Source organism: Loxodonta africana, chromosome 13 (assembly GCF_030014295.1).
Source record: "Loxodonta africana isolate mLoxAfr1 chromosome 13, mLoxAfr1.hap2, whole genome shotgun sequence".
Classification (NCBI taxonomy): Eukaryota; Metazoa; Chordata; class Mammalia; order Proboscidea; family Elephantidae; genus Loxodonta; species Loxodonta africana.
The window spans coordinates 43,407,850-43,434,063 of record NC_087354.1 but is presented as its reverse complement, the minus strand read 5'-3'; the positions used below and the strand labels follow the sequence as shown (position 1 = coordinate 43,434,063).

The following is a 26,214-nucleotide window of genomic DNA, read 5'->3' as shown; positions in this document are numbered from 1 at the left end:
GTGTGGCTGGACAGGGCCATGGCACCTCTGTCTCTCTGGCAAGGGCAGGGAGAAGGCCCCCCTTCTGTCTCTTTCACCTGACCCACCCTAACAGTGCTCTGATTCAGGACTAGCCTGTGAGAGAGGGGAAGCAGGAGGCCATAAAGAGGATTGAGGAGAAGCAAAGAAGAGGCACAGGAGTGGGAGGATTAGAGGATGAAAGATGTGTGGGTTTGGCTGAAGGGAAGCCTGAGATGAGGGGACACACGACGGCAGGAGCCCCAGCTGAGGTTAGAGTTCTGGGCAGAAACCAGAGGAGGTGGAAGAGTGTTGGGATTTTGGCAAGAGGTAGGGAAGACTGGGGTTGTTAAACATAAGGTGGGCATTTGGAGCTAAGAGCCTCCTGGGAGAGGAACCAAACTTTGTGAGTTAGCCAGGTCTGGGGTCTGAAGAAGGGGAGAGCTTGGGTCTGTGAGGTTTTAGGTTGGCAATTTGGTCAAAAGAAGGCTCTGGGGCTTGGCTGGTCTTGGGGAGGCCAGAATGAAGGGTACAAATTCAAGATAGGCATGGGGTTTGTTAGGCCTGAATGGAGTGGTACCAGATGAGGGCTTCAGGAATGCTGGGGTCCATGGTTTGGAAGGCTGAGGGTATTAGAATCTAGAAGGTGGACTAAGTTTCCAAATTCCAGGATTTGGGATATCTGATGGGAGGAACAGAGGAGAGGTCCAACTGAAAGGCGGGACTGTCAGGGTGTGAGAGGTGGCTGGTAGGGAGTTGGAGGCTGGAGTGGGGAAGATGTTAGGGGACCAGAGAGAGGATGTGAGAGAGAAGCTCCTGGGCTGGGGTTCTATGATCTGCGGAGGGGCTGGGCTGAGGTGGGGTTGGTACTGGACTGGTGTTGGACTCGTTCGAGGTAAGACTAGGGCTGGGGCTGCGGTTGGGGCTGGGGTTTGGGCCCGGCTGCACTCTAATCGGATTGGGGCTGGGCTGGGCTGGGCTGGGCTAGGCTGCCCCCGCGCACCTTTGTGGAGGCCGGTGAGCCGGTCCTTCAGCACCGTCAGCTCGTAGATGCGGCCGAACTCCTCGAACAGCGGCTTGAGGTCCTGCTCGTCCAAGCCCCGCGGGATCTGCCCCACGAAGAGCTTGATGGCGTCGTGGTCCTTCATGGGCACGGCGGGACCGGGGTTTAGCCCGCTCAGGCCGACGCCGCTGTCCGCGGTGCTGAAACCCAAGCGCGGGCCGGGGCCGGCGGGCGGCGCAGACCCTCCGGGCGCAGCGGCCATGTCCCCGCCCGGTCCGCCCTCCCGCCGGTCCCACCGGTCCCGCCTGTCCCGCCGTCCCCTCCCTGGACCGGTGGAAAGGGCCAGGGGAGGGGGCGGGGCCCGGGCGGCAGGGACGGGGGGCAGCTCAGGGGGCGGGGCCTGCGGAGGGGCGTAGAGAGGGTGGGGCGGGCTGGAAAGGGGCGGGGCCGGGGGCGGGGCAGTCCCGGGCAGAGGCGGGGCGGGTGCTGGGGCCTGGCGTGGGGTCCCAGCGCCGCGCTCTCTGGGCTTGGGCCGGAGCTCTCCCGGAGCCGAGCCCCTAGCTCCAGCCCCCGTGCTTGGTGACGTCAGGCAGCTGGCAGCCGAGTCTACGCAAATGATTTGCATACTGAAGAAGTAGCGGCCAATCAGAGTTGGAGCTGACCGGGCTCGGCCGGGGGCGGGAGGGGCGGCTGGGCTCACGCGCGCCTACTCGCCATAGCAACCGGACCCTCGCATGCCCTGTGTGTGTCGAGTGTGTGCGGGCGTGGCCGTGGACCGCGAGTGTGCGTGAGGGGAAGTAGCTTCGTCATGCGTGGTGGTGTCTGCGGGAGTCGGAGCTAACCCCTTGCTCACACACATGCAGACACAGGCACACAGGCCGGCACACACGCAGGCACACACACCTCCAATCTCCGGCGTGTTTCCTGCGGGGGTAGATGGGGATTCCTCTTCTCCATCCCCACTACCAAAGCCAATCCCTCGGAGCCGATCCCAACCCGCTTGATCACAAATCTCTCTCTTCACTGTCTTCAATCACTTCTTCACTCGTGAGCCTCAAACATGTTCGTCTCCTCCCGCATCTAAAAAGGAAAGAAAACAGGAGGAAAAACAAACAAAACCACTCCTTAAACTCTGATTCCTCCTCAAGAAAGAGCGAGGATTTATATCAGCAATATTTACTTAACACCCATTACGGACCAAGTTCCTGGTTCATCCCCAATTCGGTGAACTCTGGAGCGTTAGTCTGCTTTTCCGGTAAAGCAAGCTGAGGCTCAGGGAGGTTAGGGCCAGGCCAGCCCCTAACATTTGCCAGGCCCAGGACAAACGTGCAAATGGAAATCCAGATACCATGTGTCTAAATAAGTAAGAATTATAAATTAAGTGTACTATTTGTTAAATAAAATATGTTCTCTTCTTATTTTCACAAATACACATTCATAGTAACAAAACGGAAAGATACGTGTAAAGCTGTATTTTTTATATGAGTAAACGTCGACAAAATATCAGAGATGATTGAATTTTATTCTTCTTTTCATGACTGGTAATTCTCTTGATGGGCGAGAGTTGTTTGGGTAGATGGGTAATACAACAAAGATAAATAATTCATAAATTATATGTTTATTCCATAAAAATTTTATCCTGCCTTCTTTCAGTAAAGTTTCTAAATATATATATATATTTGAACATTTAACTGTGGTTTGGGTGAAAGTTTACAGAGTACATTAGTTTTCCATTCAACAATTTATACACATTTTGTTTCTTGACAGTAGTTTCAATCCCCTCAATGTGACAACACTCTACCCACTTCTTTCCTGAGTTCCCCGTTTGCATTCCTCCATCTTTCCTGCCCCTTCCTGCGTTTGAACTTTGTTTTTGGGCAAATGCTTCCCTTTTGGTCTCATGTGGTTGAATGTTCTGAGCAGCACATTCCTCACAGGTGTTACTGTTCGATTTATAGGTCTGTTGTTTGCCTAAAATGTGATATCTGGGACTGGGTTCAGTTCCAGGTTCGAAGGGTGTTTAAGGGCCATAGTCTTGAGGGTTCCACCAGGCTCTATCAGGCCAGTAAGTCTTGTCTTTTTTATGAATTTGCATTTTGTTCTACAATTTTCTCCCACTCTGTTCAGGATCTTCTATTGTGATCCCAGTGAGAGTGGTCAGTACTGGTAGCTGGGCACCATCTAGTTCTTCTGGTCTTGGGCTAGTGGAGGCTGTGGTTCATGTGATCCTTTGGACTGTTTCCTTGAGACTCTGATTTTCCTCACTCTTCTTTGCTTCAGATGGGAAGAGGCCAATATTCATATCTTAGATGGCCACTTGAAAGCTTTTAAGACCCCAGTCACTACTCACCAAAGTAGAATGTAGAACATTGTTTTTATGGACTATGCTAGCCCAGCTGACTTAGTTGTCCCCTGAGACTTGATCCTAAGCCCTCAAGCCCAGTGACTCAGTCCCTCAAGGTGTTTGGTTACAACTAAGAAGTTTTCATAATTGTGCCCCCTATGTGCTTTACTGTATACATGGATATATTTTCAGCACATACAAATGCAGATATAGAAATACCCTCTGCCAAACCTATATATGCTCATGGGGGTACTCCCATAAAAAGATTTCTAATCATACTGTTTCAATAGATTTTAAGCAAACTTGTGTACATTGATTATTCCAAGCAACTGCTGAAGTGCAGCCATACCAAATGGAATCATAAAAAAACAATTCTTAAAGCAATATTCAAATTCAGAAATAAATCATGATTTTTTCATTTTCTTTTTTAATAAGAAGGCACTCCTTGTAATTAGTGATTATGAAATGAGTTTTCAGAACATTTCATTTTCGTTTAGTTCAATGCATTTTTAAAATTTCTGTTGAGACTTCCTCTATGACTTATGGAATATTTAGAAGCATGTTGTTTAATTTCCAAGTGTTTGGAGACTTTCCTATTTTTCTGTTATTAATTTCTAGTTTGATTCCATCATAGTCAGAGAACATATTCTATATGATTTCAATTATTTTACATTTGTTGAGGTTTGTTTTGTGGCCCCTAGGATATGGTCTGTCTTGGTAAATTTTCCGTTAGTGCTTGAAAATAGTGTGTATTCTGCTGTTATTGGGTGAAGTATTTTATAAATGTCGATTAAATCCTGTTGATTTATAGTGTGGCTGATTTCTTGCTGATTTTCTGACTAGTTGTTTTATCAAATTGCTGAGGGAGGAGTGTTGAAGTCCCCAATTGTAATTGTAAACTTGTCTATTTCTCCTTTCAGCTCTGCCAGTTTTTGCTTCACATATTTTGCAGCTCTGTTTGGTGCATACACATTTAGGATTGTGATGTCTTCTTGGTAGATTGGTCCTTTTATCCTTATGTAATGTTTCTCTGTTCCTGGTAAATTTCTTGCTCTGAAATCTACTTTATTTAACATTTCTTCTTTCTTTTTATTAATGTTTACATGGTATATCTTTCTATTCTTTTACTTTCAAGCTCCCTGTATTGTTATATTTGAAGCGAGCTTCTGGTGGACAGCATATATTTTGTTATGCACTGTGCCAATCTTTGTCTTTTAATTGATGTATTTAGACTATTTACATTAAGTGCAATTATTGATATGTTAGGGCTTAAGTCTGCCATTTAATTATTGTTTTCTATTTGTTCCCTCTGTTCTTCATTTGTCTGTTTTATTTTTCCTGCCTTCCTGTGAGCTATTTGTTCCTTTTTCTAAGTATTACATTATACGTAAATAACTTATCACTGTCTACTAGTGTTGACATTTTACCAATTCAAGTGAAGTGTAGAAACTTTGTTGTTGTTGTTGTCAGGTGCCATCCAGTCAGTTCTGACTCATAGCAACACTTCGTACAATGGAATGAAACACTGCCTGGTCCTGCACCATTCTCACGGTCCTTGTTATGCTTGAGCCCATTGTTGCAGCCACTGTGTCAATCCATCTTGTTGAGGGTCTTCCTTTTTTTTGCTGACCCTCTACTTTACCAAGTATGATGTCCTTTTCCAGGGACGTATCCCTCCTGATTACATGTCCAAAATATGTGAGACGTAGCCTCGCCATGCTTGCTTCTAATGAGCATTCTGGTTGTACTTGTTCCAAGACAGATTTGTTCATTCTTTTGGCAGTCCATGGTATATTCCATATTCTTCTCCAGTACCACAATTCAAAGGCACCAATTCTCCTATGGTCATCCTTATTCATTGTCCAGCTTTTCATACGCATATGAAGCAATTGAAAACATCATGGCTTGGGTCAGGAACACCTTCGTCTTCAAGGGGACATCTTTGCTTTTCAATACTTTAAAGAGATCTTTTGCAGCAGATTTGCCCAATGCAGTGCATCTTTTGATTTCTTTTACTGCTGCTTCCATGGGCATTGATTATGGATCCAATTAAAATGAAATCCTTGACAACTTTAGTCTTTTCTCCGTTTATCATGATGTTGCTTATTGGTGTAGTTGTGAGAATTTTTGTTTTATGTTGAGGTGTAATCCATACTGAAGGCTGTAGTCTTTGATCTTCATCTGTAAGTGCTTCAAGTCTTGTTCACTTTCAGCAAGCCAAGTCATGTCATCTGCATATCACAGGTTGTTAATGAGTCTTCCTCCAATCCTGATACCCCATTCTTCTTCATATAGTCCAGTTTCTTGGATTATTTTGCTCATCATACAGATTGAATAAGTATGGTGAAAGGATACAACCCTGACTCACACCTTTCCTGACTTTAAACCACACAGTATCCTGTTATTCTGTTCCAACGACTGCCTCTTGATCTATGTACAGGTTCCTCATCAGCACAATTAAGTGTTCTGGAATTCCCATTCTTTTGCAATGTTGTCCATAATTTATGATTCACACAGTTGCACGCCTTTACATAGTCCATAAAACACATGTAAACATATTTCTGGCATTCTCTGCTTTCAGCCAGGATCTATCCGACATCAGCAATGAGATCTCTGCTTCTACGTCCTCTTCTGAATCTGGCTTGAATTTCTGGCAGTTCCCTGTTGATATGCTGCTGCAGCCACTTTTGAATGATCTTCAGCAAAATTTTACTTGCATGTGATATTAATGATACTATTTGATAATTTCTGCATTCAGTTGGATCACCTTTCTTGGGAATAGGCATATCTATGGATCTCTTCCAGTGGGTTGGCCAGGTAGCTGTCTTCCAAATTTCTTGGCATAGACCAGTGAGTACTTCCAGCACTACATCTGTTTGTTGAAACATCTCAATTGGTATTCCATCAATTCCTGGAGCCTTGTTTTCACCTATGCCTTCAGTAGGAACCTTACCTATCTTTAAGTCACCTTACCCTTTCCCATTTGTAATTGTCTTAAATATTTCCTTTATATACTTTGAGAACCACATCAGACAACATTATAACTTTTGCTTCAGCTGTCAAACATAATTTAGAAAACCCAAAGAAAGAAAAAGCTATTGTATTTGCCCATGTTTTTTACTCTTTCTATTATTCTTCCTACCTGAAATTCCAAGGTTTCTTCTTTTGTGATTTCATTACCATCTGAAGAACTTCCTTTAGCCATTCTTTTAGGGTAGTTCTGCTGGTGATAAATTTTCTTAGTTTTTCTTCAACTATGTCTTAGTTTCCCTTTTTTGTTGTTGTTGTTGAAAATACAACAAAACACTAGTCAGTGTAGCAAATTCTAAATGTGTATTTCAGGGACATTGATTATGTTCTTCATGTTGTGCAACCATTATTGCTATTCTTTTCCAAGTTATTCCATCACTGTTAACTTGCCAGATTTTATTTTCTCATAGTAATATGTTGTAGTTTTCAATGTATGAGGTTTTCACATCATTTGTCAGTTGTATCCCTAAGTGTTTCAATTTTTTTTATAGACTTTTGTGTTTTATTTCAAAACGAAAGTTAAAATAAGACAAAATGTAACTATCAAATTGTAGGGAAGGAACATAGGAAGACCAAGGGTCAGAAAAGGAAGAATAAGCTGGAAGGGTGGCATTGGCATAGACATGGAAAGAGTATAAAACTAGAAACTTCTGAATAAAGAAAAAATGTACAAAATGGGTTTGAATATAAATTAAACTTATTTCCTGTCCAAGGTGGTAAGTACGTGCAGGAGAGCACTCACCTGCCCCACAAGGCCAAAAAAGGTGTGTTGGAATGTGGAGACACCAGTAATGGGGTGGGGACTCATTTACTCAGGCTGGAAAGTCTCATTACCCTCCAGCCTGGAAGCTTTGTCTTGGTGGACAGTCTAACTGGATGTTAAGGTGGAGAGATAACTGCATCCATCTGCTTCTAGCTTCCACCTTCCAGAAGATGGTTACCTCCTCAGCTGTATGGCTAGCCAACTCTCTTTTATCCCCTTAAATTCTAAGCTCTGCTCCAATGTTGGTGCTCTGGGGGCACCTCCCAAGCATCAGTTAATATTCTAGGGGATATCGGTTAATATGCACAATCTACACCCCTGGCCTACACCACAGCAGGACCTAACCGGTGAGTTCACACTCTGCTAAGGAGATTAGTTAGTGAGCTAAAGAATCCCAGAGAAGACATTCCAGAAATAGATATAACCAAAAGAATTTTTGCATTTGATAATGAACTTTCTAGCCCCCAGCTTCCAACCCAATACTCATGAAAGGAAGGAACAGTAAAAAGGAAAGCTGTAAACCAGGTGCTTGTGCCTTCGTTCAACTGTGAGATTGCGAGGTAGATGTGTAACAAGAACAAGAAGTTTTGGGATGTGCTTGGCGAATGAAGGTTTATTCAAAACAGGTGTGAACAAGCCAGGGCGAAAGAGCCATGGTAACAGGTGAGAGGGTGCCCAGTCTTTTTATCACTACAGTTCTGGGACTAGCCCTACGGAGGGACAGCAAAGCTCAGAAGGGTGATGAGCTCACTGGCAGGTCTCAGCTGCTGAAGGAAGACTCTAGGGAAGGAAGGGGTGGAAGTTGCTAGGGAATTTCAGAGATCTGCTCATGCCTGGAAGAACCTAAAATGCAGGCAGCACAGAAATGGAGTAGTTGGTTTTTGGAAGAGGGAACCAGGAAGCATCAGGGAATCAAGGGGCAAAATTTAAGATCTATCCTTCAGTGGCTGACTTTCATAATATGCCCTCCCCTTCTCTGAAGCCTGCTCAATCAGGTCTAGCAAAGCCTGGGGGCAAATTTGGACCTAACCATCCTCCTGAGCTTATTGTCCTAGATTAAGAAGGCAAAATAGCCCCTCATGAGTGCAATCCTGCCACTCTTCCAGAAGGTGGGGTATGTGGACAAGAGAGCAACAATAGTTCCTTTTCTAGAAGACTAGTTTTTTTTTTTTTTTTTAGTAGTCTGAGATTCCCTTAACATTTCAGCAAGGCCTCTTGTAGCACTTTTATGGTGCAGAGTTAGAGCCCACATGTAGGCTCCAGCCCCCAGTGGGTTGACACTGGAGCGCCAGGAAGTGAGCATTGGAGGCACCAAGGAAAGTGCATGAGATCAGTGATGAGCAGTTAGGAACGGAAGAGAAGTGGAACTGAAGGGGCCCAACTCAGGAATGATCTGTAGAGCAATAAAGTCAGGTCTTCACCCTCAGTGCAAGGAATAGTCTCCCCACCACACCTATCACTGAAAAGAGCTGTTACCTCTCCAGAGCCACCAGGCTTCCTAGTCTGGGCAGCTCTTCAAATTCTTTGGTTAAAAACACTTAAAAAATAATTCCCTCCCCATAATCATCCACACATCTTCCCTAACCTCTATTCCTCTCCAAAAAGTCCAACCAGCTCAGGGTCTGAGTATCATCCCAGAAGCTGAGGGGAACAGTAACAACACTGGCATGAGATGAGATGGGCAGTGCCTGAGCATTGTAAAGGGTTATACCATCTGAGAAAGGGACTCTGGCATATTCCATTCGTCTGAAAACAGAAAGAACAAAGTACTAAAATATCTGAAGAATGCTACTTGCATCTGTAATGAGCCAGGGAGAGACGTGAAGTGCAGAGCCAGTTAAGACCTGGACTCTGCGAAGACAGGATTCAGAAAACACAAGGCGAAAGACACTACAAAAATGGACTCCTCTAACCCTAATAAAAAGTAGTGTTTAAAGAGCCAGCCCAAGGCTGTAGAGCTGGAAGGCTTCTTACAGTTCTCCTGGAGTTCTGAGCCCCTGCTACTACCCCCACCAATAGGATGTTTCATGGGAGGAAAGTACCTCTTATTCCTTCTCTTTGCTTTCTCCAATCTTAGAAATGAACCAACAACTAGGGGAAAAAATATTATGAGCGTAGCCCAAAAGCACCAAAAAGAAATTCCTCAGTGCCATTAGCTACTCACTTGCTACAAAAATGACTTTCAGGCTCCCTATCACTTCATATACCCAAACCTGCCCAAGCCAGAAATACATAGAATCCAACAAGTAGATTTACATGAGGAAGACACTTCAGAATTTAAAACAAAATCCTGGCCATTTAAGCATTTTTTGAATATAGAGAAGGCAGACAGAATCAGGAGTTCTGGGTGGTGGGGAGAGGGGAGGCAGCAGTGACAACAGCAGTTTCTGGACATGAAAAAGCCCCCATTGCACTAAACCTCTAGTAGCAAGCCTCCCACAATCTACTATCAACCAAATGCACAGGATTCTGGATTTGTTTTCTCTCTCTCAAAGGCCACTGACAAGAAAGCAGCTATGGTGTACTTTCCTTGACTGAGGGCTAGAAATACAAGAACAAGAGGTGCCTACCCAACCAAACCCTTCTAGAAGGTTACTGGGCTTGCAGCTGTTTTACACTGGATAAGCCCTTCCTGAGGTTGGAAACACCCATGAGAAACTTAATAGTGGCGTTTTGTCTTTAACACTTTGTATCCTACCCGCTGCCCCTACTTCCTTACTCCCAGGATATACAAGGGGACAGTCTGTGGGGAGGGAGCTTTGGGACTCTCAGTTCTAGGGTGGGAGAGAAAAGCTGGGCTCAAGCTCTATTCGCAACAACCCATACTACAGCTCCTTTTCCTCTGCCATCTCCCTGCAGCCTATTTCTCCATTCCTAACACCTGTTTCTCCATTCTCCATCATTTGGCTTTCTGTCCTGATTGTCTGGTGGACAGGTAGCTGGCCTTGAAGTGAAGGAGAGCAGAATTCTCCTTTCAGTGGGTAAGGGAGTGCCCGGAAGAAGACAGGTGCAGGAGCTCGTTTGCTAAAAGATGGGCAAAGCCTGTCTACCTATCTGTCTCCACATGCATGGAGTCAGGTCTTACAGAAGGAGACTGAGTCGAAGAGCAAGATGCAGGCTTTTTTTGTTTGTTTGTTTTTTCCTAAGGACTCCTGACCTTGAGATGGGATTTATTGCCCTTTTCTAGCCTAGCTCCCTGTTGTCCTTCCACAAGAAGGAAAATTAGTTCTGGGAAAGGGGCCCAAACAAGTCAGGGCAGGTTGCTCTGGACAGTTATGGGGAGCTTTGTCCTTTCCCACCCCTGCACAGTATACACAAAACAGCCCTGGCCTCCATCCCACAGCATATGTGTGCACACGTGGCATGGACACACACAGTCATAAGCCTTTCAAGGACAGGTCTTGTTAGATGCAGAGATGCCAAAGGTCAAAGCCAGGGGAAAACTCAAGGACCCCAGTTCTGTCTCTCCCAATTAACTGCATGTGTGTCAAAAGGCACTGTGTGTCCAGGGTCGGGGTGGGGAATTTACCATACTGTGCAGGAGGCAGTGACCATCTGTATCGGGATTTCTCAATCTAGGCACAACTGACCTTGGGGGCCAGATAATTCTTTGTTGTGGGGGCCTGTATTGTGCACTGTAGGATATTGAGCAGCATTCCTGGTTTCTACTCACTAGATGCCCCAGGCATAGCAATAAAAAATGTCTCCAGATATTGCCAAATGTCCCCTGAGGGACATCACCTCTGGCTGAAAACCACTGGTCTTGAGGTGAAGAGCTGACCACCTATAGTAGGGAAGGAGCCTAACTGGATTCAGCAAAGTCACAGCTGTACAGGCTCTAGGCTGGGAGCAGCGATGTGTAATGGGGAAAGGAGAGTGGCCACGGGACTCAGGGCAGAAAAAAAGATCCCCTAGGAGGTGTTTTTTTTTTTTTTTTTTTTTTTTAGGAGGTGGGAGAGCAGGTATTCCTGAAGAGCTGCAGCTGCCAAAGACACTTCCTCAAGTGTGCTGGCCCCAGTAGTGGGCAGAGTTAGTCCAGAAGTCACTGCACTCCACTCTTCTGGAACTTGCCCGGGAAGACCTACTCTTCATCCAAATTTGGCTCAAGGGTGGCTGGCTTCCAGAGGCCGTGGGATTGTCTCTCTCTAGGTCACAGCTCTGCTTCCTGAGGCCAAAGTCTAGTCTTTTCTCCCAGGGGGTGGCAGGGCAGGTGGAGGAAAACCACGCTCATTGCCTGTTTAGTGTTCCACTTTGTTGCTGGCCCAGCCCCCAAAATATTCCACATGAAATTTAATTCAAAAAAGAAATCCACAAAATTAAAAATTGTATAAAGGCAAAGTAGGCAGGCTCTGCCACTGGTACCTGTTGAACTGGAAAGAACAGATCCCACAGTCTGGGGGAGTATCCACTGCCACTTGTGTCTACTGGCTGCTACTCTCCTCAACTGAGTGTTTCAATTTTTTTGATGCTATTGTAAGCTTTTTTTTTTTTTTTAATTTCTGGTAGTTTGTTGCTTGTATGTAGAGATACACTTGATTTTTGTATATTGATCTTGTATCCTACAACTCAGTTATTAGTTTTAGTAGCGTTTAAAAATAGATTCCATTGGATTTTCTACATAGATGATCATGTCGTCTGTAAATAGTTTTACTGCTTGGTATGTTTTGCAGGTTTGGGTCCATCGTTGTGGCTGTTGCGTCAATCCACCTCACTGAAGGTTTCCCTGATTTTCACCAACCCTCTGCTTTACCAAACATGATGTCTTTTTCTAGAGATTGGCCTTTCCTGACAACATGTCCAATGTAAGCGAGCTGGATCTGATGTCCCTGACTTGCTATAGTCTTACTCTAATTAGTAATTTTATGCTGTTCTTGGATAATGAAAGGACCCCAGAACTCTTTAACTCCATTCTCCACCCGGACCTCTTTGCCTCTCTTTTAAATATTTTAATTCTTAGCATATTTAAAATATCAAAAGAATCATTATTGTTTTACACAGACAATATTCATTCAGATTTGCCCACGTATTTATCATTTTTAATTGCTTGTCATGCCTTTCTGCATCTCCAATCTTCCGTTTAAAGTAGTTTCTTTTTGTCTGTAGTATTTCCTTTAGTGCAGATCTAAAAAATCTGCTGGTGTTAAATTCGGGGGTTTTTGTCTCTTTGTTGATATGTTTTGGTCTACAAATAGCTTTATTCACCTTCATCTTCTGTGCTTAAGTCTGGATATTTTATTCTGACTTATTTTCAAATTCACAAATTCTCTCTTCATCTGTATCTATCCTATTAAATCTTTCCATTATATTCCTATTTTTGGATATTGTACTTTTTAGTTCTAGAATTTCTTTTCAAATGTGTGACTCCTTTTATATTTTCCAGTTTTCTGCCAAAAATTTCAATCTTGTCTTTTATTCTCTTGACCACAGTAATCCTTGTTATTTTAATGTCTATGTTTGATAAGTCCAATATTTAGAGTCTGGTTCTGTTTTGTATTTTTTCCGCTTCATGTTATCTCCACTCTACACGTGCCTGGTTATTTCTGGCCATAAGCACTGTATTTGAAAAAAAAATCTTAGAAATAATTAACAGATGTAAGAGATTGATTTCTTCCTCTATAGTAAATTTACATTTCTTTTTCAAAGGCAATCAGGGACTCTAGTAATTTGAGATCACCTTCAGCCAATTGTAGTTATTGAGATTACTGAAAGCTGAGCCGCACTGTCTGCAATAAATAGGCTATTTTCAATTCAACCTTAACTCTATAGAGTTTGGTCTTTTGACATCACAACCCAAAGAGTTGAGAGTTTTCTAGGATCTTTTTTTGCAGGCCCTGGATTCCAACTTTTTAACCCCCAGTCTATCGATATAGAGTCCTTATTTGAAATTGGCAAGTGCGTCCAGGGAGGAAATGTTTCCAAATACTGGGCTTACCATTTTGGATTTCTGTCTCAGATCTCAAATCTTACACAAGTAATTCTTCATAATATCTTTCCAATGCCTTCAAGCATATATACGTGTGTGCCTGTTTGTGTATTAGCTTTCCTAATTGCCTCCGGGTGCAACACTTTGGAATTATCTAGTCCGTCGTTATGAGAAACTAGCCTTCATTTTTAAATAGTTCTATTAACTTATTCATTCATTTATTTATTTGATTCATATTTGAGTAAGTTTGATTATCGTGAACCAGCTATCAGTGTACACACAGTTCAGCTACTTCAAAGTCTTAAAGTTTTTTTTCTTCTTTCACTGAAAATAAGATTTTTGCCTTTTTTTTTTTTGCTTGTTTTCAAATTGTCCTTGTTGTGCTGATTTCCAGAAACAGCCATGTTTCCACCATGTTAATATAAGAACCAGAAGTCTCCCCACTAATTTGTAAGGCTACCTCTGTATATTTTAAGTTATGTGTAAGGTTCTTTCTGGGTTCTCTGTTTTTCTATGGGTTTACTTGTCTGTTCTGAACCAATACCAAACTGTATCGCTTTTTAATGACTCTTGGTATCTGACATTGTCAGGGTAATTTTGAAAATACTTAATATGTGTCCTGATCAATCAGAATACTGACCATAAAGCCCGTGTGTGTTTACCCATATACATATGTGTGTGTGTATATATATATATATTTATTTATAAATGAAAGCCAGAAACCGTAAGGCAGAAACTTGTCAGAGAAGGAAAACTCAAATAGAAAAGTGGTAAGATTGTACCCTGTCAAAGGTGGAAAACTTGTGAGACCCAGAAAAACAAGGCAATTCCATCAAGTTCTGGCTCTCATAGGTTTCACTGTGTATATACAATACAGTAAAATCCGAGAAAGTCGGAAGCTGTGTGAGGCGGAAACTTGTTAGAAAAGGAAAGCTAAAATATTTTTCACGAAAATGTGTGATAGAAAAGTGGTAAGACTCCATCCCATCAAAGGCGAACACTTGCAAGACCAAGAAAAACAAGGCAGATCCATCAATTCTGGTTCTCACAGGGTGTATACAAGGGTAGCTGAAGATTTGTTTGAATGTAAATGAGATCATTCAGAAGTGTTCACTAGCTAAATATCAGCTCTATTCCATATTTCAAAATTTTCTTTTGAAAATTGACTTAGTCAATCTGTGCCCTTTGTTCTTACACATACTTTAAAATTGGCTTTAAGTTAAAAAAATTTTTTTTAATTGGCTTTTGATTGGAATCACATTGCATCTACAAATCAATTTGCAATTCTTGTAATACTGAGTCTTCTCATGAACATGTTACATCTCTCCATCTGGGTCATCTTGTACACCTTTCCAAATTTTAATAATTTTCTCTTCAAAGTTATTACACATCATTGACCAGATTTATTACTAGAATCATATAGCTGTTCACTCCTAGACTCTTAAGTTAAATCGGTCAATAAGTTTTTTTTTTTTCTTTAAGTCAGTTGCATTGTTTCCTTGCAGGTAAATAAACCCTGACAAATACAGGGAGAGTGCCAGGAAATGATGATGGAGAGCTCACGAGACACACCATCTTCATGGGGAGACTGGCATACCTCCTAAGTGAATTCGACAATGGGGGAGATTTGGAAACGCTGAAAGCCAGAAACTGACATTATCTCATTTGTAGTTTTAAAAGACGACTCTGGCTGATTAGATGCAGGTGCATCCATTAGGATCTTATTCTAAGTTCAGGGGAGATGTGATGAGTCCAAACTGGTGCCAGTGTCGATCAGAGAGGAGGAAAAGGATTAAGAGTTATTCATACAGTGGGTGTGACTTGGTGACGATTAGAAGGCAATTAAGATAGAAAAGAATTAAAGATGATTCCCAGATTGTGGCTGAAATGACTAGCAGAATATTGGTGTAGGAGGAGTGGAGTGGGGAGCTATACATAAAAATGGTGAATTCTGTCTGAGGCATCAGCTCAGAGTACATGTTGCCCATTCAGGTGATAGCTAGTAGATGCTTGCTGTGAGTTTGGAGCTCAGGTGAGATTTTACATAAGGATAGCTGAAGAATTGTCTGAGTGTAAATGAGATCACTCAGCAGAAAGTATAGAAGGCGACAGCGCACAGACCCTTAAAAGTGTAATTGGTTGTGGGATAGAGGTTAAGAAGGAGTGAGGAAAAATGTAGGAGAAAATGCAGGAAGGAATGGTGTCACAGAAGTCTAGGAAGAATTTCAAAGAGGAAGTGATCAAAATCTTAAAATACTAGGAAAGAAAAAAAGAGTGGAGGGAGAGAGCGGGCTGTCTCATTAGGGGAAGAGTAATTGGGAGTGTGTAGCAAGGTGTATATGGGTTTTTGTGTGAGAGACTGACTTGATTTGTAAACTTTCACTTAAAGCACAATAAAAATTAAAAAAAAATACTAGGAAAGGTCAATTAATGTTTTACTTGTGAGAAATGGCCTTTGATTTGCAACATGTGGGTTACTATTGGCCTTAGGGAGAGCAGCCTACATGAGGAGCGGTGTAGTGGTTAAGAGCTAGGCTGCTAAACAAAATATCAGCAGTTCCGGCAGGTCAATCCACCAGCCGCTCCTTGAGAACCCTGTAGGACAGTTCTATTCTGTCCTATAGGGTCACTACAAGTTGGAATTGACTCGATGGCAATGGGTTAAGCACAGAATGGAAGGTAGAGAAATGGAGACATATTTTGTTATTTCTGGAAATTTGACTGAGGAAAACAGGACTGAGACGTTTTAATTTTGCTTAGAGTTAGAGGAGATTGTACCTATTTATGTGCTGAAAGGAGCCATCAATATGGAAGAGACTGAAGAGCAAGGAGGTAATTATGGAGCAAGGTCCCTAAGTAGGTGGGAGAAAATTGGCTCTAGAGTACCTAGCTTTACCTGTGGCTGGGTGCACGTGTGTGTCTGTGTGGTGTCCAAGAGCAGAAGGATGCCTGGTGCAGTTCAGGGCAGCAATAGATATTTGAGGGTAGTTTGGGGCTGTGGCCAAGATCTGAGTGCAGTGCGACGCCAAGGCCCATGGCTGGGTGCAGTATAAAAACCCAAACCAAACCCATTGCCGTCAAGTCAATTCCGACTCATAGCGACCCTATAGGACAGAGTAGAACTGCACCATAGCTTCCACGGAGCACCTGGTGGATTTGAACTGCCGACCTTTTGGTTAGCAGCTGTAGCACTTAAACACTACACTCCCAGGGTGCAGCATAAAGTAGTTGAGCTTGGAGCCATATTCTCTGAGTACAAATCCTAACTCAGCTCAGCTGTGTAATTATAAAGAAGTCAGCCTTTCTGTGTGTTTCCTTATCTGTCAAATAAGAATTTTATTGACACCTACCCTCACTGGCTGGGGTGAGGATTAAGTAAGTTAACATATAGGAAGTGCTTATACAGTGCTCAACATAGGAAGCATACAAAAATGACGAAGCACTTTTGTTCCCCTAGTTGGATCTCTACATACAACTTTACTCAAATTTCTGACTTACGTGAGTCTGGATAAACATCAGCCTAGGGTTCTCTGAATTTCTATATTCAAATATCCTCTCTTTCATAACAAATACGTTATTCAGATACCCAGCAACACACCCTCACTCACACATTCAACAGAACACCCACAGAGTAAAGACACTCGTCTTCCCAACCCATGCCTGCCTGCCAGTCGATCTGTCTTCCTAACACACACACTGCCTTTTTTGAGTGACTTCCAAAACATTCCTTTCTAATTTGCAATAAAGTGAGCCATAAAGAATTTGTTAACATTGAAGAGAAATGACAGCTAAGTAGCAGATACTCCAGAGGAAATGAGATTTAAATAAATTTAAAAACCATTGGAAAGTGGTTACTTTGGGGGAGGAAAGGTAATAGACTTGGGAAGGAGCACATATATAATGTTTCATCTCTTAAAAACAAAAAACTCTGAAGTAAATTTGACTATTGAAATGTGATAAAGCTGGGTAGTGGTTATACTGTGTTTTATTCTCTACACTTTTCTGTTTGAAACATTTTAAATCATTAAAGAATACTTATTGCGGTAGGGAAGACAATACGGATGTGGTTAAAACCAAAAAAACCAAACCTGTTACCGTAGAGTCGGACTCATAGTGGCCCTATAGGACAGAGTAGAACTGCCTGGTAGAGTTTCCAAGGAGCCCCTGGTGGATTTGAACTGCTGATCTTTTGGTTAACCACTGTACCACCAGGGTTTCCACGATGTGGTTAGAATACAATAATTACTGTCAGAAAGCAAGGTTCATGGAAATTTTAATAATAAAATCTGATTGAAAAATACAGAAAAATACAAAGGACAGATTCAAAAGAGTATTTTAAAACAAGCATGAGGCTCCATATATATATTAAAAAATTCAATAAACGCATCACTGAAATCTGTTAACATGTATTTGTTTTACATATATATATAACTTGGTATGAAAGATTACTGATTTTCAACCTTTCAAAGTTTATTTACTTATAATGGAAAAATAGAATGTTTTTAATAAATGAACCACACAGTATCTACCTGTTTCCTTTCTTAATGAAAAAAAAAAAAAATTATGATACACATTTGCCATGCTCTGTATTGATTAATCTTAAAACTTTGGCAGAAGGTATAAAAATCTAAATTTCAGAATGTTAGCAATCTTGCCACAAACTGTATCTCTGTTAATAAAAAATCTGTCTCTAGCCATATAACCATTTTTTACCCTTTCCCAATATCACTTCTGCCTTCCTCACATCCCATCCCTGCTGTAAAGTGCACCTGAAAAGACTTTATCTGCATCTGACATCACTTTATCAGATTTCAAGAAGGCTAACTGCCTCCAGTCCCCCTTCACTCCCTTAGTTATTCCCTTTAGGCCTGCTTTGCGTCTTTAGGAGATTCATAGGGGAGCTGGGGCCTAGGAAGGAGTCTTTGATCTGTCTGGAGCCTGGAAATCAGTCCCAGCTCTCCCCCGCCCCCTGGCGGTGCACAGAGAGCACAAACAGGCCTGAGCAGACTGGCCCTGCACAGGGTGGACTGTTGACTTTACAGTCCAGGTGAAGACGTGAGGAAGCGGTGGTTCTGTGGTTGTCGTGGGGCATTGCCTCTGACCTGTCAGCAGTTCCAGGTATGACAACGCATATCTCCAGGTAAATGCTCTCGTGATAAACAGGTCCAAAAGAGCAATGGAGAAGTGGGGAACTCCCCGCCATTGAAGGCCTTAAATGGGTCCTTTTTTTTTTAAGTTTTTAATGAACTATTTTTTACATCAGTTTTGTCTGTACAAAGTACAGAGTTCCCATACGCCCCCTCTATGCTCTGCACATTGTTTCTCTTATTTTTTAATGTTCAAAATAAGAGATTATGTGTTTTTGTCATAGGTGATTTTCCAAACAGACAGCATCTTGGGAGGTGTATCAAAGAGTTTAAAATGCAGATAATAAAACAGAGCCCTCGTTTGGGGTAAGCAGCCCTACATAACGCCTATTCTGTTTCTGAATCTCAGCTGACTGGGACCTGCAACCTTGCGCCCCCTCCTGCTGGCTGCAGGCAGGGTGGGCGGCTTGCTGAACCTGGGGCGGGGTCACCCAGCAGAGAGTATCACTCCTGGGGCCGGTGTGGTTTCGTTTACACTTGAGGGCAGAGTCCACTTTGGCATGAGCGGGGCTGAATTCACTTTTTTTTTAATTTTATTGTGTTTTAGATGAAAGTTTACAGTACAGATTAGTTTTTCATTCAAAAGATTTATACATAAATTGTTTTGTGATGTTAGTTGCAATCCCTGCAATGTGCCAGCACTCTCCCCCTCTTACTACCCTGGGTTCTCGTGTGCATTCATCCAGTTTTCCCGCCTTCTTGTCTTTGCTTTTGGGCAGGTGTTGCCCATTTGGTCTCGTAGACTTGACTGAACTAAGAAGCACGTTCCTCACAGATGTTATTGTTTTATAGGCCTATCTAATCTTTGGCTGAAAGGTGGACTTTGGAAGTGGCTTCAGTTCTGAGTTAGCAAGATGTCTGGGGGCCGTAGTCTCAGGGGTTCCTCCAGTTGACGTCAGACCAGTAAGTCTGGTCTTTTTTTTTTTTTGCAAATTTGAATTTTCTTCTACATTTTTCTCCCGCTCTGTCCAGGACCCTCTTTTGTGATCCCTGTCAGAGTGGTTGGCGGTGGTAGCTGGAAATCATCTAGCTCTTCTGGGCTCAAGCTGGTGGAGGCTGTGGTTCATGTGGGCCCATTAGTCCTCTGGACTAGTATTTTCCTCTTGTCTTTGGTTTTCTTCATTTTCCTTTGCTCCAAACAGGATGGGACCAATAGATGTATCTTAGATTGTTCCTTTTATTAACATCTTGTATTCCTATGGTACATATGTTACCACTGATGAACCAATATTGATACATTGTTAATTAAAATCCATACTTGAGATTAGGGTTTACTCTTTGTATTATACAATCCTAGGATGATGAGACTTCTCGTACTTTGGGCACGTTATCAGGAGAAACCAGTCCCTGGAGAAGAACATCATGCTTGGTAGAGGCTCAGTGAAAGAGAGGAAGACCTTCAGTGAGATGGACTGACACAGTGGCTGCAACAATGGGCTCAAACATAGCAAAGATTGTAAAGATGGTGCAAGACCGGGCAACATTTCATTCTGTCATACATAGAGTTGCTATGAGTTGGATTCTATTCCTTAGCACCTAACAACATGGGTTTTTATTTACTTTTTCTTTTTTATTGTACTTTAGGGAAACCCTGGTGGTGTAGTGGTTAAGTGCTACGGCTGCTAACCAAGAGGTCAGCTGTTCAAATCCGCCAGGTGCTCCTTGGAAACTCTATGGGGCAGTTCTACTCTGTCCTATAGGGTTGCTGAGTCAGAATTGACTCAACGGCAGTAGGTTTATTGTACTTTAGATGAAGGTTTACAGATCAAAGTAGTTTCTCATTAAACAATACACATATTTTGTGACATCGGTTGGCAACCCCACAACATATCAACATTCTCCCCTGCTCGACCTTGAGTTTCCCGTTACCAGCTTTCCTGTCCCCTCCTGCCTTCTAGTCCTTGCCCCCCGCTGGTGTGCCCATTTAGTCTTGTTTTGTTTCATGGGCCTGTCTAATCTTTGCTTGAAGGGTGAATCTCAGGAGTGACTTCATTACTGAGCTAAAAGGGTGTCTGGGTGTCTCAGGGTTTCTCCAGTCTCTGCCTGATCGGTAAGTTGTCTTTTTTTTTGTTTCGAATTTTGTTCTACATTTATCTCCAGCTCTGTCCAAGACCTTCTGTTGTGATGCCTGTCAGAGCAGTTGGTGGTGGGAGCTGAGTACCATCTCGTTGTGCTGGACTCAGTCCGGTGGAGGCTGTGGTACTTGTGGTCCGTTAGTCCTTTAGACTAATCTTTCCCTCGTATCTTTGGTTTTCTTCATTCTCGCTTGCTCCAGATGGGGTGAGACTAGTGGGGTATCTTAGATGGCCACTTACAAGCTTTCAGGACCCCAGACACTACTCACTAAAGTAGAATGTAGAATATTTTCTTCATAAACTATGTTATGCCAATTGAGCTACACGTTTCCTGAGGGGTTTTTAATTGTGGAGAAAATATACGCAGCAAAATATTCACCAATTCAGCAATTTCCACATGCCCAATTCAGTGACAATGACACCATTTTTCATGATTATCCCACCACCATTAACACAGACTCAACGCCCCTTAAGCAAAATTCCTCCTTCTCTACCCACTCCCACCCCTAGTAACCACTAATTATCGTAGATTTTCTATATCTGCTTATTCTATATGAGGTATTTTGTAATTGTTCTTTTCTAATTGACTTAGCTCAGCATGTTTTCTAAGTTCATCTATGTTGTGGCATGCACCACTACCTCATTTAAGGCTGAGTAATATTCCATCGTGTGTATAAGCCATTTTGTTTATCCGTCCATCTGTCGGTGGACATACTGCTTGTTTCCAGCCTTTGGGTATTGTAAAACGTGCTGCAAGGAACACTGGTGTACAGGTTTCTGTTTGTGTTCCTGCTTGCATTTCTTTTGGGCATATACCTAGGATTGGGATTGCTGGATCATATGGTAATTCCATGTTCAATTTTTTGAGGAACTGCCAAGTACTTCTTCACAGCAACTGTACTATTCCCACCAGGAATGGAAGAGGGTTTCAATTTCTCCACAACCTTGTCAGTACCTGTTGTTTTCCATTTTTCTTTTAATCATTGCCATTCTAATGGGGATGAGGTGGTATTTCATTGTGGTTTTGATCTGCATTTCCCTAGAGGCTATTTTAGTGGCTATAGGGTGGCTATGAGTTGGTATCGACTTGCCGGCACTGGGTTTGGTTTTTTTTTAGTGGCTACAGGAAACCCTGGTGGTGTAGTGTTAAGTGCTATGGCTGCTAACCAAAAGGTTGGCAGTTCGAATCCACCAGGCACTACTTGGAAACTCTATGGGGCAGTCTACTCTGTCCTATAGGCCCGCTATGAGTCAGAATCGACTCAATGGCAATGGGTTTTGGGGTTTTAGTGGCTATAGGTAGAAACCCCTGGTGGCATAGTGGTTAAGCGCTATGGCTACTAACCAAAAGGTTGGCAGTTCAATTCCACCAGGCACTCCGTGGAAATGGTATGGGGCAGTTCTACTCTGTCCTATAGGCTCGCCGAGTTGGAATTGATGGCAACGGGTTTGGTTTTGATTTTGTAGTGGATATAGGAGCCCTGGTGGTGCAATGGTTAAGAGCTCTGCTGCTAACCAGGTCGGCAGTTGGAATCCACCAGCCGCTCCTTGGAAACACTATGGGGCAGTTCTACTCAGTCCTATAGGGTCGCTGAGTCAGAACTGACTTGACGGAAACAGGTTGGGTTGGTCTAGGTAGTGGCTAACGATGTTGAACATCTCTTCATGTGCTTGTTGCCCATTTGTATATCCTCTTTGGTGAAATGTCTGTTCAAGTTCTTTGCCTATATTTTAATTGGGTTGTTTGTCTTTTTGTTGTTAAGTTGTAGAAAAACTTTTTAATATATATACATATTTGGATATTAGACCCTTATCAGCTAAATGGTCCCTAAAAACTTTCTCTGAATCAGTAGATTGTCTCTTCACTTTGTCAATAAAGTTCTTTGATGAACAAAAGTACAGAATTTTTATGAGGTCTCATTTATCTATTTTGTTTTGCTGCTTGTGCTTTTGTTGTCATAACTTTTAATTGTAAAAATAATAACATTAAAGAAAATGTTTGCAAAAAGAGTAAGAAATCATAGAAACTTACTGTTCTAACACAAGTGTTTTCATGGTCTTTTCCTTCACCAGTTTAGATTTATAACTTAGTGTCTGCTCTTTTCATTTAACATTATCCCAAACAATAGCAACATTAGTTGTGATCAGGAGGGAAGCAGAGGTGTTTGAAGCGTATGTACATTTTTCTATGGTCCATGCCTGGGACCACCCCACAGGCTTCTGGGTGATAGAAGTAAGGAGGGCCCTGTGGTAGGTATAGGTAGTAAAGACTTAGCTCTAGTATCTCTCCAAGCCAGAGGCCTGGGCTTGACTAAGCCGGGCTGTGTGAAAACCACGTCCCCAGCAGGATTTTTGCAGGTAGAAGGTGCCCACCCTGTCCCTACAGAAATAATGCAAGAAGGCAGGGCTGGGTCTACCTCTAACCAGGTCCACAGAGGAAGATGATTGGGGGACTGTCATGGATTGAATTGTGTCCCCCCAAAATATGTGTCAACTTGGTTAGGCCATGATTCCCAGTATTGTGTGGCTGTCCTCCCTTTTGTAATTGTAACTTTATGTTAAAGAGGGTTAGGATGGGATTGTAACACCCTTACCCAGGTCACAGCCCTGATCCAATGTAAAGGGAGTTTCCAGGTGTGGCCTTCACCACCTTTTCTCTCAAGAGATAAAAATAGAAGCAAGCAGAGAGTGGGGACCTCATACCACCAAGAAAGTAGTACCAAGAGCAGAGTGTGTCCTTTGGACCCAAGGTTCCTGTATGCAAAAGCTCCTAGTCCTGGGGAAGACTGATGAGAAGGACCTTCCTCCAGAGCCAAGAGAGAGAAAGCAAGTCTTCCCCTGGAGCTGACACCCTGAATTTGGACTTGTAGCCTACCAGACTGTGAGGAAATAAATTTCTCTTTGTTAAAGCCATCCACTTGTGGTATTGATATTTCTGTTATAGCAGCACTAGATGACTAAGACAGGGACTGAAGCATGGAGTTTAAGGTCTAAATTTTATTTGGTTCCTTTCTCAACCCTGCCTTCCCCAAGTTTCTCTATCTACCAGACTGGAAGTTTTCTGAAAGAAATGCCTGGGACCACTCTACTATGGTGCCAGCCCAGGACCAGGCAAGAGAACTTTGCAAATAATGGCCAAAGGAGTCCCCATCACAAATAGTCTGCCCAGGAATCCACCAGGGGGCAGTGTGGGCCCACAATGAGACCTTTCCTCCTGGGGGACTATTGGTCACAGGTCCAAAGCCTCTTTTGAGGCCCAACCCCTTTTCTCCCAGGGACTTTGCTCTCAGGGTCTCAGGTGTGCCCTGAGATGCTATGGGGTGAAACGGGGCGGGAGTGTGGTGGTGATGATGGAAGTTGTCTGCAATATTGGGAATTGATCAGGGCCTCTGAGGACCAAATTCTTCAAACTTAACACCTACCACAGTGTCTAGACCACCAGATTTACTCTGGATTTAAATAATGGTTGCATAAAATTGAATTAACAAGGAACCCAAAGGAGAAAAGCACTAGAGGAGGGGAATAGTGGGCGTATACATGGGAGAGGGGCTTCTGTGAACAGATTGGGGCTGGAACCTTTGCCCCTGCCCAGAACTCCTTCAGGCCCCTATAGTCTTCTTCCATGTACTTGGAAGTTCCATGTACTTGGAGTTCTAATGCTTGGAGTTCCACGTACTTGCAGTTCTGATGCTGAAGTGATAGGGCTAAAGTGTACGTCTGGGCCATGTGTTGGGGGTGGGAGACAAGTTACGTAACCCAGGCTAAGCAGGACAGCACAGAGACTATGGGTCTCGCTCCCAATCCTCAACTTACAGGATCCCTCAGGGGCAGACTGGCTGGGCTCTACTGAGCCCTTTCACTCTCAAGAGTAGAAGGGCAATCCTGGCACCTCCTACATCCCAGGGCCCCTCATTTTTTTTTTTAACACAGATAATCCATGTTCATTATAGAAAAATGCCACATCATTCTTTATTGGATGCCAGCACCGGCACTCGCCCCCTTCTCTCCAGGCACGGGGGCATGGGGGCAGCGGGCTCCATCCTGCAGCTGGGACACAGTGGAAGCCTCACCAGCCTGGCTCCACTATCACTGTCCCAGGGCCAGCACCCTCCTCGGTACCTGGGGCTGCTTGCTCAAGCCTGTTCAAACTCCTGTTCACAGTAGCCTACATTGAGGGGCTGTGCCTGGACACCTCGCCTGCAAGAGGACATGAAGAAATGGTGGGATAAGCCACTCAGAAAGGGTCAGTCTTAGACCACAGCAACAGTTTCTCCACAGCAGCAACAGTCCCCCCTTCCCCCATCTCAGTGCATCTCAAACTTTCAGTATGTAACCAAGTTACTTGGGAGTTTCACTTCCAGAGATTAGGGCCAAGTGTTGGCAAGACTCTGTTTTGAATAGGTACACCAGGTGATTTTGATACAGGTGGACTCAGGAACTGTGGGGGATGCCTCCCTATTCCTATCTTGCCTGTCTCTGTACCCCAGCCCTAAATGACTCCTCTTTAGAAAAAGAAGTGAATGCCTGAGGAGTGCCCAGTGCTCCTGGCCTACTGAGCCCCCTGTTCCTTGCTCTAAAATGCTATAAATGCAGCAGTGTGGGAGACTGAGGCACTGTTCAGTCCATGCACTGGGCCTGGGCATGAAATCCTGTCCTTGGGATTCAGCCTCCCAAGTTCAAAGCCCTGACCAGTCTCATTAGGAAACCTCTAGGCATGCCTCCCTTATCATGCAAATAAGCAACATGTTCAGTGATGGTAAGAAACTACCTCAGTCGCCCAGTGAATTACAGACAGTTGAGGCCTAGACCCCACCATGCTTGGCTCCTGCCTGCGACTCTGCTCTACACTAGGCCATGTCCCCCTGATTCTCAAGACAGTCAATGAATAAATCAGGGAAATGGTCATCTTATGCAGGCCCATCCCCAACAGGGGTGCAGGTGTCATCAAAGCCTGTAAGAGCATGGCCTATGGCTAAGAGCATAGACTTTGAAGCCAGCCTGGTTCAAATTCTGGCTCTGAGCGACTCTGGGCAAGTTACTTAACTTCTGTGTGCCTTAGTTGCCTATGTCTAAAAGGGTCAAAATAGTTACCTACTGTAAGGGGTTAAGATGAAAATTAAATGAGGTAACGCATGTAAAGGCTTAGCATAGTGCTGACCACACAGTAAGTGCTCTATAAATGTTGGCCACTATTATTACTCTTCTAAGTGAGTGGGTCCCAAGCCCCCAGCCTGCCCCAACCACCCTGGGAGGGCCCACAGCCTGCTTACCTCAGCAGCTCACAACGGAAATTTGTCAAACGTGTGAGGGCAAATTCCAAGTCGGTCACGCGGCTGTTGCTCCACAGCCTCTCGGCAACAGCCCCTGCTCTGGGCCTGGAGGAAGGGGGGCACGCACCAGGCTGGGCCTGTATTCCCCGCAGTCACAGACTACTGCCCCTTGTTTAGGCCCCCTGGACCAGCTCAAGGTGAAGGAATGTGATCAGCACTTTGCTCAGAGCTACAGCCTGGCTGGAGGGCTCCCCTGATTCTAGGGCTCAGCTCCATCTTCATTAAAATGTGGAGAGCAATCCCATTCTCTCCTCTCCATCTCCCAAAGATACAGGATGTTTTAAAGGCATCATAAACTGTTACTAAGAGCAGCAGCAGGTGTTCTCACAAGTGAACTCTATACCCAACCAGGCTTGGTGAGGCTGTAGCCTCTGTGGCTGCTGAGGAAACAGCAGAGGAAAGTCTTATCTGAGGAACCAAGATTCTCACTGTTGAACTGTTGCATCCTGGGCAAGTCACCTCTGTTCTCCAGGCCTCATTATCTCTACCTTACACACCTACTGGGGTGTTGGAGAAGCAGGTGTGAAGTGAATATTACCTACAAACAGAAGGGTCATTGCAACGCCCCTTCTCTCTCAGGCCTGAAAGGAGGGTATGAGTCT

General features: G+C 43.6%; 2 protein-coding genes across 6 annotated transcripts in view; both read right to left on the bottom strand.

The window, feature by feature from the left end:
* CELF6 (CUGBP Elav-like family member 6) overlaps positions 1–1,359 on the bottom strand; it is a 38,641-nt gene extending 37,282 nt beyond the window's left edge. For 3 of the 5 annotated variants that reach the window (XM_064267298.1, XM_064267300.1, XM_064267301.1), the window contains exon 1: positions 1,001–1,344. In XM_064267298.1, coding sequence (XP_064123368.1) covers positions 1,001–1,262 — 262 coding nt within the window. In that variant the 5' untranslated portion in view covers positions 1,263–1,344. Of the gene's footprint in view, positions 1–1,000 lie in introns of all 5 variants that reach the window. The other 2 variants (XM_064267302.1, XM_064267299.1) reach the window with 2 other exon arrangements.
* Positions 1,360–19,107: 17,748 nt separating this feature from the next.
* The window catches only part of HEXA (hexosaminidase subunit alpha), a 38,038-nt gene continuing 30,931 nt past the window's right edge, over positions 19,108–26,214 (bottom strand). Inside the window, exons 13-14 of the mRNA XM_003413924.4 lie at positions 25,553–25,657; positions 19,108–24,479 (exon numbers count right to left, since the gene is read on the bottom strand). Coding sequence (XP_003413972.1) covers positions 24,416–24,479; positions 25,553–25,657 — 169 coding nt within the window. The 3' untranslated portion in view covers positions 19,108–24,415. The remainder of the gene's footprint in view (positions 24,480–25,552; positions 25,658–26,214) is intronic.